This window comes from Dipodomys merriami, unplaced genomic scaffold (assembly GCF_024711535.1).
Source record: "Dipodomys merriami isolate MVZ:Mamm:240054 unplaced genomic scaffold, mDipMer1.0.p SCAF_44, whole genome shotgun sequence".
Lineage (NCBI taxonomy): Eukaryota > Metazoa > Chordata > Mammalia > Rodentia > Heteromyidae > Dipodomys > Dipodomys merriami.
In genome coordinates, this window is record NW_027206002.1 from 7,920,087 (window position 1) to 7,937,036 (window position 16,950).

The 16,950-nt window shown below is 48.2% G+C and overlaps 1 protein-coding gene across 2 annotated transcripts in view; it reads right to left on the reverse strand.

Annotated features, from left to right (window-relative positions):
* The window catches only part of Pwwp2a (PWWP domain containing 2A), a 37,801-nt gene extending 22,368 nt beyond the window's left edge, over window positions 1-15,433 (reverse strand). For both annotated transcript variants that reach the window (XM_069993941.1, XM_069993940.1), the window contains exon 1: window positions 14,701-15,433. In XM_069993941.1, coding sequence (XP_069850042.1) covers window positions 14,701-15,302 — 602 coding nt within the window. In that variant the 5' untranslated portion in view covers window positions 15,303-15,433. The remainder of the gene's footprint in view (window positions 1-14,700) is intronic.
* Window positions 15,434-16,950: the final 1,517 nt, after the last annotated feature.

A 16,950-nucleotide genomic window follows, 5' to 3' on the forward strand; every position in this document is an offset into this window, starting at 1 on the left:
AGACTCTTACCCCCAATTAACCACCAGAAAACCGGAAGTGGCCCTGTGGCTCAAGTGGTAGAGCACTAGCCTTGAGCTGATGAGCTGAGGGACAGCGCCCAGGCCCAGAATTCAAGCCTCACCACCGACCACAAAAAAAAAAAAAAAAAAAAAGCCAGGTATTATTTGCATTTTTAATTCCAGCACCTAGAAGTCATAGATTGAAGCCAGCTTGGGCAGCAAAGTCCATAGAACTCTTACCTCCAATGAGCCACCAAAAATGCCAGGAGTTGTAGTTCAAATGAGCCTTGAGCATAAAGTTCCTGAGTTCAAACCCCAGGACCGGCCCAAAAAAAAAGTCTGAAAAGCTGCTGAGAATTTAGTTCAGTGCTAAGCTCTTACACCAATATGTAAATAAATATACATACAAAGATGCAAGAGACCTCTCTGTACTTTTTTGTTGCTGTTTACAGAACTGAGGACTGAACTCAGGGCCCTGAAGGGCTCTTCCAATGAGCTAAATCCCAGCCCCCCCTTCTCAATACTATTTTTGCAACTTCCTGTGACTAGGAATTATTTAAAGTTAACTTTTTTCTTGGTTGTGGGGCTTGCATTCAGGACCTGAGCACTGTCCCTGATCCTCTTTGTGCTCAAAGCTAATGCTCTACCACTTGAGCCACAGTGCCACTTCTGGAGAGAGGAATCTCACAGAGACTTTTCTGCTCAGGCTGGCTTCGAACAGCAATCCTCAGAGAAATCAGCCTCCTGAGTAACTAGAATTACAGGTGTAAGCCACCGGCGAGTAGCTAAAATAAACGTTTTGAAAATAGCTATCGCCTCAACAAAAATAATAAATGCCAGTAAGAAGGGAGAGGAGGGGCTGGGAATGTGGCTTAGCGGTAGAGTGCTTGCCTCCCATGCATGAAGCCCTGGGTTTGATTCCTTCCTCAGCACCACATAAACAGGGCAGAAAGTGGTGTTGTGGCCCCAGTGGTAGAGTGCTAGCCTTGAGCACAGAGAGGCTCAGGGACAGTGCCCAGGCCCTGAGTTCAAACCCAGGACTGGCGCGCGCGCCCACACCCACACACAGAAGAAAAGAAGGGAGAGGAAAGGGATCAAGAAGAGTGACAGAGAAGTGAAGTTGATCAGGACACGTTGTGTGGAAATGTCACTATGAACCTTTCTCCCTTATACAACTGTTTGCTAATAAAATTTTAAAAAAAAGAATTTAAGCCAGGCACTGGTGGCTTGTGCCCGTAATCCTAGCTACTCAGGAGGCTGAGATCTGAGGGTCACAGTTGAGAGCCAGCCAGGACAGGAAAGTCCATGAGACTCTTATCTCCAATTAACCACCAGAAAACTGGAAGTAGTGCTGTGGCTCAAGTGATAGAGTACTAGCCGAAGAGCTGAGGGACAGTGCCCAGGCCTAGAGTTCAAGCCCCCCAACCGACAAAAAAAAAAAAAAATTAAAGTGCAATATATGCCAAATTTTGAGGGGCGACAATACTGGAGTTTATCAGTTCCTGTGTCAAGACAAGAGATATGACATGAACCATGCACATAATGCAAAAGTAAGACAAAACATAAGTCCAATCTAAACTGCTATGGTTACAGAAAGTATGGACACGTCTAGTATTTGGGTTCTAGTTAGGACTGAATTTTACTGATAAATTATCTTGGCCAAATGAAAGGGCTTTTATTTGCCTACTGGCAAATAAAGTTATAGGGGCTGGGAAGTTGGCTCAGTGGTAGAGTGCTTGCCTTGCATGCCTGAGGCCCTGGGTTTGATTCCTCAGCACCACATAAGCAAAAAGAAAAAAAGCCGGAAGTGGCGCTGTGGCTCAAGTGGTAGAGCGCTAGCCTTGAGCTGAAGAGCTGAGGGACAGCGCCCAGGCCCAGAGTTCAGGCCCCACAACCGGACCCAAAAAAAATAAAAAAATAAAAGTTATAGTGTTTGCTCAAGATTTCTAGTGTTATAATCAATGCTCTACTTACATATGCATCACTGCTACTGCTGCTCAGGGTGAAGCTGGCAAACACTGGCCAAATTCCTTTCCAAAGGAAAACACCAGACAGTAACTGCAATGTTTACCAATAAGCACCCATTTTAGCCGGACATATTTCTATTTTGTGTCACTTACTGTTAAAAGTTTTGCTTTTTAAAGTCAGGGACTTTACTTGAACATAGAGCAACTCCCAACAGCTCAACTCTGACCTAGGGCTCTATTTCCTTTGGATTTACTCACTGCACCAAGGCTGAACTGATTTCCATTTTTTTCCCTCCAACAGTGACAGAATTCTTTTTAAAATACTACACAAATATAGTATCCTCTTTAAGTACTATACTCTTTAAGCAAGAGACCCTCTAAGGAATTATCTGCACTGAATTAAACAAGCCTCCGAGGTTAGGGTGAATAGGCCCAAGTGCTCTGGCTCTACCAATTCCCCACAGCCAACAGATCAATACAAGATAAAAGGAAACCCTTTCCTACAGACAGCAGGAAAAAATTACATGCAATTGAACACTTGAAAATACCCACTTTTTTATATTCCAAGCAATGTTCTAAGACACTGTCTCTTTGCACTTACCAAGAGGTTCAATCCTAAGAGGGAAAAGAAAAACTGAAGCCATATTTTATGCTGTGGTATCAAAATTTAAATTCAGGACAAATGAAGTTAATTTTGTTGGTGGTGGTGGTGGTCGTGGGGTTTGAACTCTGGGGCTTGGGCGCTATCCTTGCACTCTTCAGCTCAAGGTGAGCACTCTACCACTTGAGCCACAGCACCACTTCCAGTTTTCTAGTGGCTTAATAGAGATAAGAGTCTCATGGAGTTTCCTGCCTGGGCTGGCTTTGAACCATGAGCCACCAGCGCCCAGCTTAAATGAAGTTAATTCAACAGCTGCTAAGTGTGATGTAAATTCTTGCCAAAAACCACACATCTATTCATTTAAAAACTAACAAATAGAAGCAGCTCCCCAAGAATCCACAGACAATTGACTGGACAAAAAACATGTTCTGTTACCAACACTGGTGGCTCACATATATAATCCTAGCTACTCAGGAGGCTGAGATCTGAGGACGACTCCAGTTAACCACCAAAAAGCCAGAAGCAAAGCTGTGGCTCAAGTGGTAGAGAGCCAGTCTTGAGCAAAAGCAGCACAAAGACAGTGCCCAGGCCCTGAGTTCAAGCCCCAGGACATACACACATACACACTTACAAAGGAACTTGTGTCACATGCCAGAAGACAGAGATGAACCTTGAGGACATTCTGCTCATCTGAACATACAAGACGAGCTGCCTGAGGCTCAGTACTATCCCACAACCACCTTCCAGTTTCCCTGGCTTACGGGATCCTGTAGATTTTAGTTTTTCTTTATAATGACTGTTGTAAATGTTACTAATTTAAAAATAAGGCTTTTGGGGAACCAGTGGCTCAAGCCCGTAATCCTAGCTACTCAGGAGTCTGAGATCTAAGGATCACAGTTCAAAGCCAGCCCAGGCAGGAGGAAAGTCCATGAGACTCTTTATCTCCAATAAACTACCAGAAAACCGGAAGTGGCGCTGTGGCTCAAGTAGTAGACCACTGGCCTTGAGCTGAAGAGCTCATGGACAGCGCCCAGGCCCTGAATTCAAGCCCCATGACCGACAAAAAAAAACACCAGGCAGGGAAGACAAATCCATGAGACTCCAATTAACCAGCAAAAAGCTGAAAAAGGTACTATTTCAGGCTTTTTTTGTTTTGTTTTGTTTTGTGTCGGTCATGGGGTCTGAACGCTGGGCCTAGGTGCTGTCCCTCAGCTCTTCCACTCAAAGCTGGCACTTTACCACTTGAGCCATAGCACCACTTCCAGCTTTTTTCTGCTTATGTGGTGCTGAGGAATCGAACGCAGGGCCTCATGCATGCGAGGCAAGCACTCTACCACTGAGCCACCTTCCCAACAGTATTTCAGTCTTGATGGAAAATAGTAAGAATATGAGGTCCTGAGTTCAAGTCCCAATACTGGTACACACACACTCATATAAGTAAACTGTATCATAAGTATATACAAAAAATGTCATAAATATACACAAAAATATGTATTGGCTGGGAAGGTGGCTCAATGGTAGATAGAGTGCTTGCCTCTAAGTATATATACAAATATATGCGGTTCATATATGGGGCACTCCGTGGGGGATCTCAGATTATATCCTCCAGGATAGGGGTGGAGTCTGCCTGACAAGCTTACAGAAACAGAAGAGGGCAGCTGTGAGGGAGAGAGGGGAAGGTAATGGGGGGGGGGAGAGGGGAAGCACAGAAGAGGTATGGGAAGCTGGTGTTTAATGAGATGAAAATTGCTTCGAAGTCTACCTCATGCATACTTAATACTACTGAATAGTACACTTAATGGTTAAGGGACACATTTTATGTTTTTAAAGGAGTAATGTATATCTACTGCATAGACAGAGTTGGATGAAAAGGATGTTTGCATGGTAGGACAAGGCAGGCACCAGTTTCATGGAGGAGAAATGGGACTTGAGGAAATGAAGATAAGCCACCTGAGAACACTCCAGTTCCTAAATCAGAGTAAAATCAGACAAAGCCAGAGAAAGGCCAATGACTCCCGAACCTCTCTGTAGCTCAATGTCACAAATATTCACGAGAGAAGGAAAAATAACTTGAAAGGAAAATGATGTTGGAATACTGCTGACCTTTGACCAGCTCCTGCACTGAACGCTACCAGGGCTGTGAAGAAATAAATACCCAAATACAGAGGAGTAAAGAGCAGAATGGTGTCTTCAGTCAACTGCTGAAAAGGTCATGTGGGGAAAAAACAAAAGGCTAACCTAAAGAATATTAAAAGTAATGACATGACATACAAAAAGGGCTGGGAAGGTGGCTCAGTGGTAGAGCACTTGCCTTGCATGCCTGAGGCCCTGGGTTTGATTCCTCAGCACCACATAAGCAAAAAGAAAAAAGCCGGAAGTGGCACTGTGGCTCAAGCGGTAGAGCGCTAGCCTTGAGCTGAAGAGCTGAGGGACAGCGCCCAGGCCCAGAGTTCAGGCCCCACAACCGGACCCAAAAATTAAAAAAATTTAAAAATAAAAAAAAATTAATAGTGACTTTACAAGAATTCAGTAATTTCAAAATAAAATATTTTAAAGTATTGTGTTGGAGCTGGGTACCAGTGGCTCACACCTGTAATCCTAGCTATTCAGGAGGCTGAAATCTGAAGATTGCAAAAAAAAAAAAAAAAAAAAAGCCAGCCCAGTCAAGAAAGTTCATGAAATTCTTTTTTTTTTTTTTTTTTGGGGGTCCGGTCGTGGGGCCTGAACTCTGGGCCTGGGCGCTGTCCCTCAGCTCTTCAGCTCAAGGCTAGCGCTCTACCACTTGAGCCACAGCGCCACTTTCCGGCTTTTTTCTTTTTGCTTATGTGGTGCTGAGGAATCGAACCCAGGGCCTCGAGCATGCAAGGCAAGCGCTCAACCACTGAGCCACCTTCCCAGCCCTTCATGAAATTCTTATCTCCAATTAACCACCAAAAAGCCAGAATTGAAGCTGTGTCTCAAATGGCAGAACACCAGTTGAACACAAAAGCTCAGGAACAGCGCCAAAATGCTGAGTTCAAATCCTAGAACCAGCATACATATATCCTTACACACACACACACACACACATACACACACACAGAACTACCATATTGGGCTAAGAATGTACAAGGTGTGTTAAGAATGTGCAAGATCCTAGGCCAAGCGCTGGTGGCTCAGCCTGTAATCCTAGCTACTCAGGAGGCAGAGATCTGAGGAACACCGTTTAAAGCCAGCCCAAGCAGGAAAGCCATGAGGCTCTTATCTCCAATAAACCTTTCAGAAAACCAGAAGTGGTACTGTGGCTGAAGTGGTAGAGCGCTCGCCTTGAGCTGAAGAGCTGAGGGACAGTGCCCAGGCCCAGAGTTCAAGCCCCACAACTGACAAAAAAAAAAGTGCAAGACCTTGAGTTTGATATCAGCACACCACCTACACATACACACCCTTAGAGGGCACACACAGTGGTAATAATTTTTTTTTTAAGTTTTCAGTCAGTCCTGGGGCTTGAACCCAACTGTCCCTATGCATCTTTTGCTCAAGGCTAGCACTCTACCACTTTGAGCCACAGCTCCACTTCCAGTGTCTCGTGGACTTTCCTGCCCCTGCCCTGACTGGCTTTGAACTGTGATCCTCAGATCTCAGCCTCCTGAGTAGCTAGGACTACAGGTGTCAGTCACCAGCGCCCAGCTACAGTAGAAACCTTAGATGCAGTGTGTTTCCATTTCTACACAATCTCTAAGCAGGTGTGTACAAGAATTTCCCAAGTGTAATGACACACAATTATAATTTCAGTACTCTGGAGGCTAAGAAAGCTAAAGCAACAGGATATTAATTTTGAGGCCAGCTGCCTGACCTACAAAACAAGACCCCATTTCATAAACAAGCAAAGCTCTATGCCTCCAGTCTTATGCATATTCCTTGCAAAGCATTGTAAAGATGCGGATTCTGCTGTGGGTCGCAGGACTACAGAACTGAGGTCAAGTGGATACTGAAGACAACCCTGACACCAGGAGCTATTGCCACATTCTTCTCAATCCAACACTTAGTATCTATTTCACAAAAGCAATAATACTATGTAGCACTATGTGTCATGCTATATGAATAAGATACATATATATATATATATATATATATATATATTATCATAGCAACTAGTACAGTATCACTGTCTTATTTTTTTACTATTATCTGTGGTACCGCAGATTGAACCCAGCGCCCCCTGAGCATTAAGCATGCACTCCACTACAGAACTACATACCCAGACATTTTAAAGAAAAAGGGTCACACCTGTAATCCTAGCTACTCAGGAAGATGAGGTCTGAGGATCTTGGTTCAAATTCTGCCCTGGGCAGACAAATTCATAAGCTTCTTTCTCCTATTAACCAGCAAAAACAAGGACTGAAGGTATGTCAAGAGGAGGATCTTGGGGCTGGGAAGATGGCTCAGTGGTAGAGGGCTTGCCTTGCATGCATGAGGCCCTTTGTTCGATTCCTCAGCACCACATAAGCAGAAAGAGCCGGAAGCAGGGCTGAGGCTCAAGTGGTAGAGCACTAGTCTACAGCTGAAGAGCTGAGGGACAGCTCCCAGGCCCAGAGTTCAGGCCCTATGACTGACAGAAAAAAAAGAGGATCCAGCTATGAAAGAAAGAAAAAAAAAAAAATCAAGCAAAAAAGCCCTGAGTTCAAGCACACACCAAAGTCTATTCATTTTACAGCTGAAAAAACAAAGCACAGAGAAGGTAAGTGACCTTCCCAAAGTCACACAGTAAGTCAGAGAATCAAGAAATAAATAAATCCAGGCAGTCCAGAATCAGCTTCTTAACCACTGTCCTCCCTCATCTCCAGGTATTTAAGCTTTCCTCTACCTCCATTTCTAAGGTGGTAAGGAAGCTAGTAAGCCAACTCACTTTTTCAGTGGATTCAGAACTCTCCAGTTTTAAGAAGCACCATGGTCCAGTACACCAACCTTTGGACAATGAAATAAAAGGAAAGCACACCCCACAGAATCTCAGGTCATGTCAGGTTTTACCTAGACAGGAACAGAAAGCTCAGCTTGCAGAGCTTTTTGGATTTTGGAACTGCAGTTAACAAACTTGACGGAGCTCTCATCAACACTATAGACAATATGGGCTGGGAAGGCGGCATAGTTGTAGAGCGCTTGCCTAGCATGCACAAGGCCCAGCTCCAAAATCAGAAGGACAATCTGTGGAGTGCACACATGGCTGAGCAGAGAAAGAGACAGGACAGACTAGTAGTGGACACCAGGAATCCTAGCAACAGGAATGCTGAAGCAGCTTTCCAAGTTCAAGGGCTACCTGGCCTATGCACAGAGAGACCCTATTTCAAAACAACAACAAAAAGACAATGCTAACTCTGAAATGAAGATACCAAAACAAAACTTTTTAAAATTTAACTACCACACTGGGCACCGGTGGCTCACACCTGTAATCCTAGCTACTCAGGAGGCTGAGATCTGAGGATGGTTCACACCAGCCTGGACAGGAAAATCTGTGGTGAGACACTTATCGCCAATTAACCACCAGAAAACCAGAAGTGGCTCTGTGGCTCAAAGTGATAGAGTGCTCCCCTTGAACTGAAAAGCTCAGGGACAGCGCCCAGGCCCAGAGTTGAAGCCCCATGACCAACAAAAAACAAAAATAAAAAATTAACTACCAGCTGCCAGGTCCTGGGGGCCTTATACCTGTTAATCCCAGCTACACAGGAGACAGATGCGTAAGAGCCTCAGTTCAAAACCAGCTTCAGCAGACTGAGACACTCCTCCTCCAAAATAACCAGCAAAAACTAGGGCTGGAGGCATGGCTCAAACACATCAGTCAGGTAAGCAAGCTGAGCAAGTGCAAAGCATTGAGTTCAAACCCAGTAATATATACACACACACACACACACACACACACACACACACACACACACAAACACACACACACACACACACACACCCCTTCCAGAGAGGGCTGAAGAAAAAAAAAAAGAGATCATCTTCATCTTCTGACCATAAAGCCATTGAATCTTTTTTAGTTAATTCAATCACAAAACTACAGTCAGAAGGAAAAAGGAGTTTGAATAGCAATGACTTAGATTTTAAGTACACAAGAGTACCTTTAAACAATCCTTTAGAAAACTTTATTTGCACAGCAGAGTAGGAAGAGCCGAGTTGTAGACACGTGTCTGTGGGTGTACATGAATCCCCAGGCCTGATGACCCAGCCTACACAGATCTGTACAGTATTTGAATTACTTAACCCCCAGTAAATTCCTTTTAAAATAACCAAGAGATAAAAGAGTCAACAGTAAGCAAACTATTCCCAAAATCAGACAAATCCTGATTTCACTTTTGTAGACACTTGTAACATTTTTGCACTTTATATTTGAAACATATTTGAATTTTCCCCAAGGAAACAAATGTTCGCATAAAACCCTTTTTCAAAATTACTAATGTGCCAGGCACTGGTTACTCACGCCTGTAATCCTAGCTACTAAGGAGACTGAGATCTGTGGATCAAAGTTTGAAATACAATTCAGTCAGCAAAGTCCCTGAGACTCTTATCTCCCAATTAGCCACCAGAAAACCAGAAGTGCAGCTATGGCTCCAAATGGTAGAGGACTACCCTTGAGTAAAAAAGCTCAGGGAGGGGCTGGGAAGGTGGCTCAGTGGTAGAGCGCTTGCCTTGCATGCCTGAGGCCCTGGGTTCGATTCTTCAGCACCACATAAGCAAAAAGAAAAAAGCCGGAAGTGGCGCTGTGGCTCAAGTGGTAGAGCGCTAGCCTTGAGCTGAAGAGCTGAGGGACAGTGCCCAGGCCCAGAGTTCAGAGTTCACGTCCAGACCCAAAAAAAAAAAAAAAAAAAAAAGCTCAGGGACAGGCCAGGTACCAGTAGCTCACACCTGTAATCCTAGCTACTCAGGAAGCTGAGGTCTAAGGATCACAGTTCAAAGCCAGCCCAGGCAGGAAAGTCCGTGAGACCCTTATTTCCAATTAACCACCAGACAACTAGAAGTGGCACTGTGGCTCAAGTGGTAGAGTGCTTGCCTTGAGCTGAAGAGCTCAGGGACAGCGTCCAGGCCCAGAGTTTAAGCCCCACAACCGACAAAAAAAAGCTCAGGTACAGTGCCAGTGCCAGTCTGAGTTCAAGTCCCACAACGGACCAAAAGAATTAATAATGTGCTACATTATTGAATTACAGGCTCACACCTATAATCCAACTTACTCAAGAGACAGAGATATGAAATCACAATTTGAAGCCAGCCAGGAAAGAGTAATACACTTATCTCCAATTAACCAGAAAATGGAATTGTGGCTCAAGTGGTAGGGCACCAGGCTTGAGCAAAAAAGGTAAAGAACAGTGCCCAGGCCCTAAGTTCAAGCCCTAGTTACAGTGGGCTTATGCACACACATTTTGTGTGGGGCACTTGTGGCTCATGACTGTAGTCTTAGCTATTCAGAAGGCTGAGATCTGAGGACTGCGGTTTGAAGCCAGACCAGGCAGTCAAATCCAAAAGACTATTATATCTCATGAAGTCAAATCAAGACTCTTACCTCCAGTTAACCAGCAAAGGACAGAAATGTTAAGAAGTGTGACTCAAGTGGTAGTAGCAGAGCACTAACTGTGAGCAGGAGTCCTGAATTCAAGATCCTGTGTACACACACACACACACACACACACACACACACACACACACACACACACACACACACACACACACACACACACACACACACACACACACACACACACACACACACACACCCCAAAACATAAAAAGCAAAGCCAAGAACCCTTTTGAAAACTAAAGAAAGGCACTTACACATTGACGTTTCCCAACTGTTAATTTCTAATTATCTCACTGAGCAGTCAGAAGCAAAACAGACAGCACAGGTCCTTGAATATTCAAGCTAAAGAAATGGAGTCTCCAGGCAGCACGGCTATGAACTTAACTAAAGCAATGTTTGGGCTGAACACTGCTGGCTCACACCTTCAATCCTATCTACTCAGGTAGAGTCTAGTTCAAGGCCAGCCCAGGGACTTGAGTCCTTAAAACTCTTATCTCTAGAATCCAGCAAAAATCCAGAGGGAGGCATGGCTCAAATGACCCAGCACCAACCTAGCACTCTAACTCAAACCCCAGTATCACAAATTAAAAAAACAATCTAGTACAAAACTCAAGACTCTGTGTATTATCCCATGTGGCCACTAAAGTTGAAAGTGGCACTAAGTCTTAGAAATACACAATTCTTTACTTTTTGCTTGTAAGAAAACTCTCTAGCTGGGAAGGTGGCTCAGAGGTAGAGCGCTTGCCTTGCATGCATGAGGCCCTGGGTTCGATTCCTCAGCACCACATAAGCAGATAAAGCCAGAAGTGGCGCTGTGGCTCAAGTGGTAGAGCGCTAGCCTTGAGCTGAAGAGCTGAGGGACAGTGCCCAGGCTCCAAATTCAGGCCCCACAACTGACCAAAAAAAAAACAAAAACAAAAAAACAACAACAAAAAAAAAAACCCTGTCCCATGACCGACAAAAAAAAAAAAAAAAAACCCTGTAGCTCAACTTTAATATGACTGAAGAAAAAGTGTAAGTTTGAGGATCTAATAAACTTGTTTGAATCCTTACATTAACTGGTAAATTAAATAAACTTCAATTTCCTGCTGTATCAATGAAAACTACCACCAGTTATAAAGACTAATGCATGGGGTACAATGTCTGGCACAAAATAAGCACCCAATAGGAAACTTTTGTTATTTTTACCTAGAGGAATAATTCAACGGCCAATTCAAACAGGAGACAAATTATTTTTCCAGTGCCTGATGGCTAGTGTGGAGTCTTAGCCTGGTACAGTCTATGATAAGTATGTTGTGGGGCTGGAGATACAGTTCCGAAGCAGACAACTGCAATCTCAGCTACTCAGGAGGCTGAGGTAGGAGAGACAAGGTAATGGCTTCGTGTCAACCTGGGAAACCTAAGGAGCCCTGATCTCTTTAAAAAAGAACCAGAAAGGGCTGGGAATGTGGCTCAGTGGTAGAGTGCTCATCTCGCATGCATGAGGCCCTGGATTCTATTCCTCAGTACCACATATACAGAAAAAGCTGGAAGTGGCACTGTGGCTTAAGTGGTAGAGTGCTAGCCTTGAGCAAAAAGCTCAGGGACAGTGCCCTGAGATCCAGGTTCAGAACTAGCCAAAAAAAAAACAAAAACAAAAGAAAACTCCTCCCACAAAAGAAATCAGTTTACAAGAAATACTTGTTAGCAAAACAGACCAAAAATCAAAATTCAAAATCCCAATTCTCTACCAAAGAATTAAAAAAAAAAAAAAGACTAAGAAGGCTGGAGGCATAGCTCAAGTGGCAGCTACCTGGCAAGTGCAAGGCCTTGGTATCCACAGGGGAGGGGAAAAAAGCCGGGCACCCATGGCTCACGCCTGTCATCCTAGCTACTCAGGAGGCTGAGATCTGAGGATCGCAGTACAAACAGCCTGGGCAAGAAAGTCCATGAGACTCTCATCTCCAATGAACCACCAGAAAACTGGAAGTGGTGCTGTGGCTCAAGTGGCAGAGCACTAACCTTGAGCTGAAGAGCTGAAGGACAGTGCCCAGGCCCAGTTCAAGCCCCACGACCAATAACAATAACAACAACAAAAAGTGAGTGTCTCCAAAAAAGAGAACACTATACACTCCATTTCCACAACAACTTACCTGGCTGCACCCTTCTTTTGCAGATTTGAAATCCAGATTCTCACAGTCACTGGCCTCCTCTTCTGTTTGTTTCAATAGCATACACACTAGTGTCTCTCTCACTATTAAACCTGCTTTTATTAGCCAGGTGCTAGTGTCTCACACCTGTAATCCTAGAGCTACACAGGAGGTTCAGATCTGAAGATCACAGCTTAAAGCCAGCCAGAGCACAAAGAGACTCTTTCTGAGTCTCTAATAAACTACCAAAAAAGCTGGAAGTGGGCTGTGGCTCAAGCACTAGAGTGCTAGCCACAGCTAGCAAACACAGCTCAGGAACCAGCACCCAGACCCTGAATTCAAGCCCCAGGACTGGCACTGGCACTGGCACACACCCACACCCACACCCACCTCTCACACACTCACACAAAATCCATTAGAAAGCACACTTGTCTTATTCTGCTTTCTCACTGTGAAAACAAACATGCAAAAAAACCTAGCCTTGGGCTGGGAAGGTGGCTCAGTGGTAGAGTGCTTGCCTTGCATGCATGAGGCCCTTGGTTCAATTCCTCAGCACCACATAAGCAGAAAAAAAAAGCCGGAAGTGGCGCTGTGGCTCAAGTGGTAGAGTGCTAGCCTTGAGCTGGAGGGCTGAAGAACAGTGCCCAGGCCCAGAGTTCAGGCCCCACGACCGGACCAAAAAAAAAAAAACTAGACTGAAGTTACTTGAAGCACTTCAAGACTGGCTGGGAATGTGGCTTAGTGGTATAGGGCTTGCCTAGCATGCATGAAGCCCTGGGTTCCATTCCTCAGCACCACATAAACAGAGAAAGCCAGAAGTGGTGTTGTGTCTCAAGTGCTAGCCTTGAAAAAGAAGCTGTTAGACAGTGTCCAGGTACTAAGATCAAGACCCAACAACAGCAACAAAGAACTTCAAGATTAAGGCTGGCACAGGTGGCTCACACCTGTAATCCTAGCTTCTAAGGAGGCTGAGAATGTGGCTTAGTGTAGAGTGTTTGCCTTGCATGCATGAAGCCCTGACTTCGATTGCTCATTACCACATACACATAAAAAGCCAAAGTGACCCTGTGGCTCAAGAGCGCTTGCCGTGAGCAAAAGCAGCTCAGGGACAGCGTCTAGGCCCTGAGTTCAAGCTCCACAACTGGCAAAAAAAAAACACTAATGGAGCTGGGCACCACTGGCTCACTCCAATAATCCTACTACTCAGGAGCTACTCAGGAGGCTGAGACCTTAGGATCACAGTTCAAAGCCAGCCAAGTAGAAAAGTCTGAGAAACTCTTATCTCCAATAAAGTACTTGGAAAAAGCCAGAGTGGTGCCATGGCTCAGGTGGTAGAGTGCTAGCCTTGAGCACAAAGAGGCTCAGGAACACGGCACTGGCAGAGTTCAAGCCCCAGAAGAAAAGAAAAAGAAAAACTTAAGGATTTCAAGCCCCACATCTGACCTGTGAATACACACGAATACACACACACACACACACACACACACACACACACAGATTGAACCGCACCCAAACAACTATAAAAGCTCCCTTTTTTAATCCGTACCGGGACTTGAACTCAAGAGCCCCAGCTCTGGCTCCACTCTCACCTCTCCAGTGGGAAACACTCCCTTTCCTTTCCCTCTCCCACCAAACTACAGGATGAATTTTCAGAAGGGTTCCTCCCTCCCCACAGGTTTTCCCACGTGGAAAAGGCCGCCACCACCTGCCGTCCAGATGGGAGGGCCTGGAGTGACCATGCGCCACACACACTAAAATGGCAAGAGCCATTTCCCCGCAGGTGAGAGACACGGGCGGGCCGTGTGCGCCCCACAGAAGGGAGGAGAGCCGTGAATGCGAGTCTCTGTACTTCCTATCTGCAAAAGAGAATGGAAAGGTTAACTCAACCCTCGGGATGGCCAACAAGATCCTCTTTCCCTGCTTGGTTCTGTTTCGTCCGCGGGGCCTGTCCACAACCTTTTAACGTTAACTGGGAAGATTCGAAGTAGGGGCCGCGAGGCCCTCGAGAGGCGAACGTCCTGCTACGTCAACCCCCGAGTGGAAACTTGCATCCAAGAGTTTAGGGCTCGCCAGGCCCGGCCCCCCCCCCCTTTCTCCCACAGCGAAGATCTACGGAGATGCAACCTCATCTCAAGGTCTGGGGGTCCGTCCCCACTCACCGAGAGAGAAAGATCGAGAAGGAAAAGCGCCGCCGCCGGACCCCGAGGCCTTCCCGGTGGGGCTGCGCCGCCCCCCCCCCACCGCCCCGCAGGGATGAGTTCCCGGGGTTCAGGAAGTGGCAGGTAATCTCTTGGGGAACCCCCCCGCTCCGCTTGCAGGTTCCTCCGAGGACACACGGACCCCCCCCCCCGCGTCCCGGCCCCCGGATCCCCGGCGCGTTCCGCACGGGGCGGCGTCCGCGCCCCGCGCCCGCCCCGCGCCCCGCGCCCGCCCCGCGCACGCCCCGGCGGGCCCTACCTTTTGGACAGGTCCATGAGGACCCCGGAGAAGAGCTTGTCCCCGCGGCGGAACGACACGACGAGCGCGTCCTCGATGATGTGGTCCAGCGTGACCCGCACCTCGGCGCCCGGGATCAGCTGCGCCACGGCGCCGCCCCCGCCCGCCGGCGGCACGAGCGCGGGGACGCCGGGGACGCCGGGGACGCCGGGCGGCGGCGGCCGCGGCGTCTCCTCACGCTCGTCGCGGGCCGGCGGCGGCGCCGGGGACCGCGAGGGGAGGAGGCCCGGCCCTTCCGGCGGCGCGCCGGCCCCCGCCGCCGCCTCCGCCGCCGCCGCCCGAGCCGGCGGCTTCTCCTCCGCCTCCAGCTCCGGCCCCGCCGCCTCCGGGCTGCGGGCCGGCTCCCCCGGCGGCGGCGGCGGCGGCTGCGCGTCGGCCTGAGGCGCGGACGGACGGCCGTCGGCCTCGCCCGCGGGCACCGCCGCCTCGGTGGCCGTGACCGGGAGGGGGTCCGTGCCGGCCTCGCTGCCGGGGATGGGCTCCAGCTCCGGCTCGGCCTCGCCGGCGCCCCCCTCCCCCGGGGACGCCGCGGTCGCTGCCGCCTCTGCAGCCACGGCCGCCATTTTCTTCCTGGCTTTACCCTCCTTCCACTCGGGCGGCGGCGGCGGCGGCGGCGGCGGCGGCGGCGGTGGTGGTGGTGGCGGTGGCGGCGGCGGCGGCGGCGGCAGCGCAGCTCGGTTCCCTGAGGCCTTCCCCTCCCTCCCGCTAACAGTTTAGTCCCGCCCTCTCCCTGATGCTCGTTATTGGCACCGCGCCATTGGCTCCGTTCTACACCCCTCCCGCACCGGCGCTCTTCTACTGGTCAGTCTGGAACGTCCGTCATCCGGACCGTCCAGCCCTCTCCTGTAGAGTAGAAACTTCTCATTGGCCAGCTGAGTTGTCAACTGCCGTCTCCGAGAGGCGGACTTGAGGGGGCGGGCTCAGAGGGGGCGGGGAGAGCCGTAAAAGGCGGGGCGGTGTACTTGTTGCCTCTTGCTATTGGCTGCAAGGGGAGAAGGGGTTCACTGGCTGGCTGACGCCCCTGCCTATTATCAGCCTTGTCTTCGGAAGTGGGAGAAAAGGAGAAATCACGTGTGGCACCAGTTCTTTGAAAGACGACCGAAGGGAGGAGTAACGGGAGAAGGCAGCCGGGGGAACCGCTTCCCAAGAACCCCCGCGCAGAGAGCCTTAGAATAAATGTTATTTCTAGGCGCGGACCTGCTCGCGGCCGAGTGTGGGCACGACGGGCTTCTTCGGGGAGAGACAAAGTTTGGAGACAATTCTGCAGACGCGCCCGCTCCGAGGTCGGCCGGGCGCTGGGAACGGAAAGGTGCCCCAGACCCTGGCCGCGCGCAGCCGCCCGCGCCCGACTCTCTCCACTTTTTAGGAACAAAGGACTAATCTCCACTTTCGAGGAACTTACTGATTTCAAGGAAGAAGGGAGGAAAAAAGTAGAAAAGAGTCAGAGATCACACGCCTGTCGTCCTAGCTGCTCGGGAGGCTGAGCTCTCACGATCGCGGTTCAAAGCCAGCCCGGGCAGGAAGGGCTCTGAGACTTTTTTTTTGGGGGGGGGGGGGGCGGGGAGGTCGGTCCTGGGGCTTGAACTCTGGGCCTGGACGCTGACCCTGAGCGGCTTCTGCTCAAGGTGAGCGCTCCACCACTTCGAGCCACAGAGCCATTTCTGGTTTTCAGTGGTTTCTTTGGAGATAAGAGGCTCCTTCAGCGACTAACAGGGCTGGCTTTGAACCTCAGTCCTCAGATCCCAAGTAGCCTAGGCACCAGCGCCTGGTGAGACCCATTTGACCAAGGCCAATCAGCTGACAATGGAAGTGGTGGACAGTGAGGCTGATTGGTATACACTGTAAACGTGTGGAAATGTCACCATGAAATCCACCTCTGTGGCACTGATGAAGCTTATACAAGATGAGCGAATAAATTGCATCATCAGAATTTCTGCCTGTGGCCGAAAATGGTAAAACGCAAATATGACCAGGTGCTCTACTTATTTCACATCAAGTGTCCAATAGGGAAAGTCCAATAGGGGCTGCCAGTGAAGAAGGTTCCAGACCTTACCTAGAACAGAAGGACATGAAGGGACTGAGATCAGCTCACTCAGGGCCAGAGATTTTCCCATAATCTCTAGTTTCAAACAATACATAGAGAAGAAGACAGATTGGGAGTGGTCCCGTGAGAGAAATGGGACAGTGCAAAGTGACTAAGAAGTTGCTCAG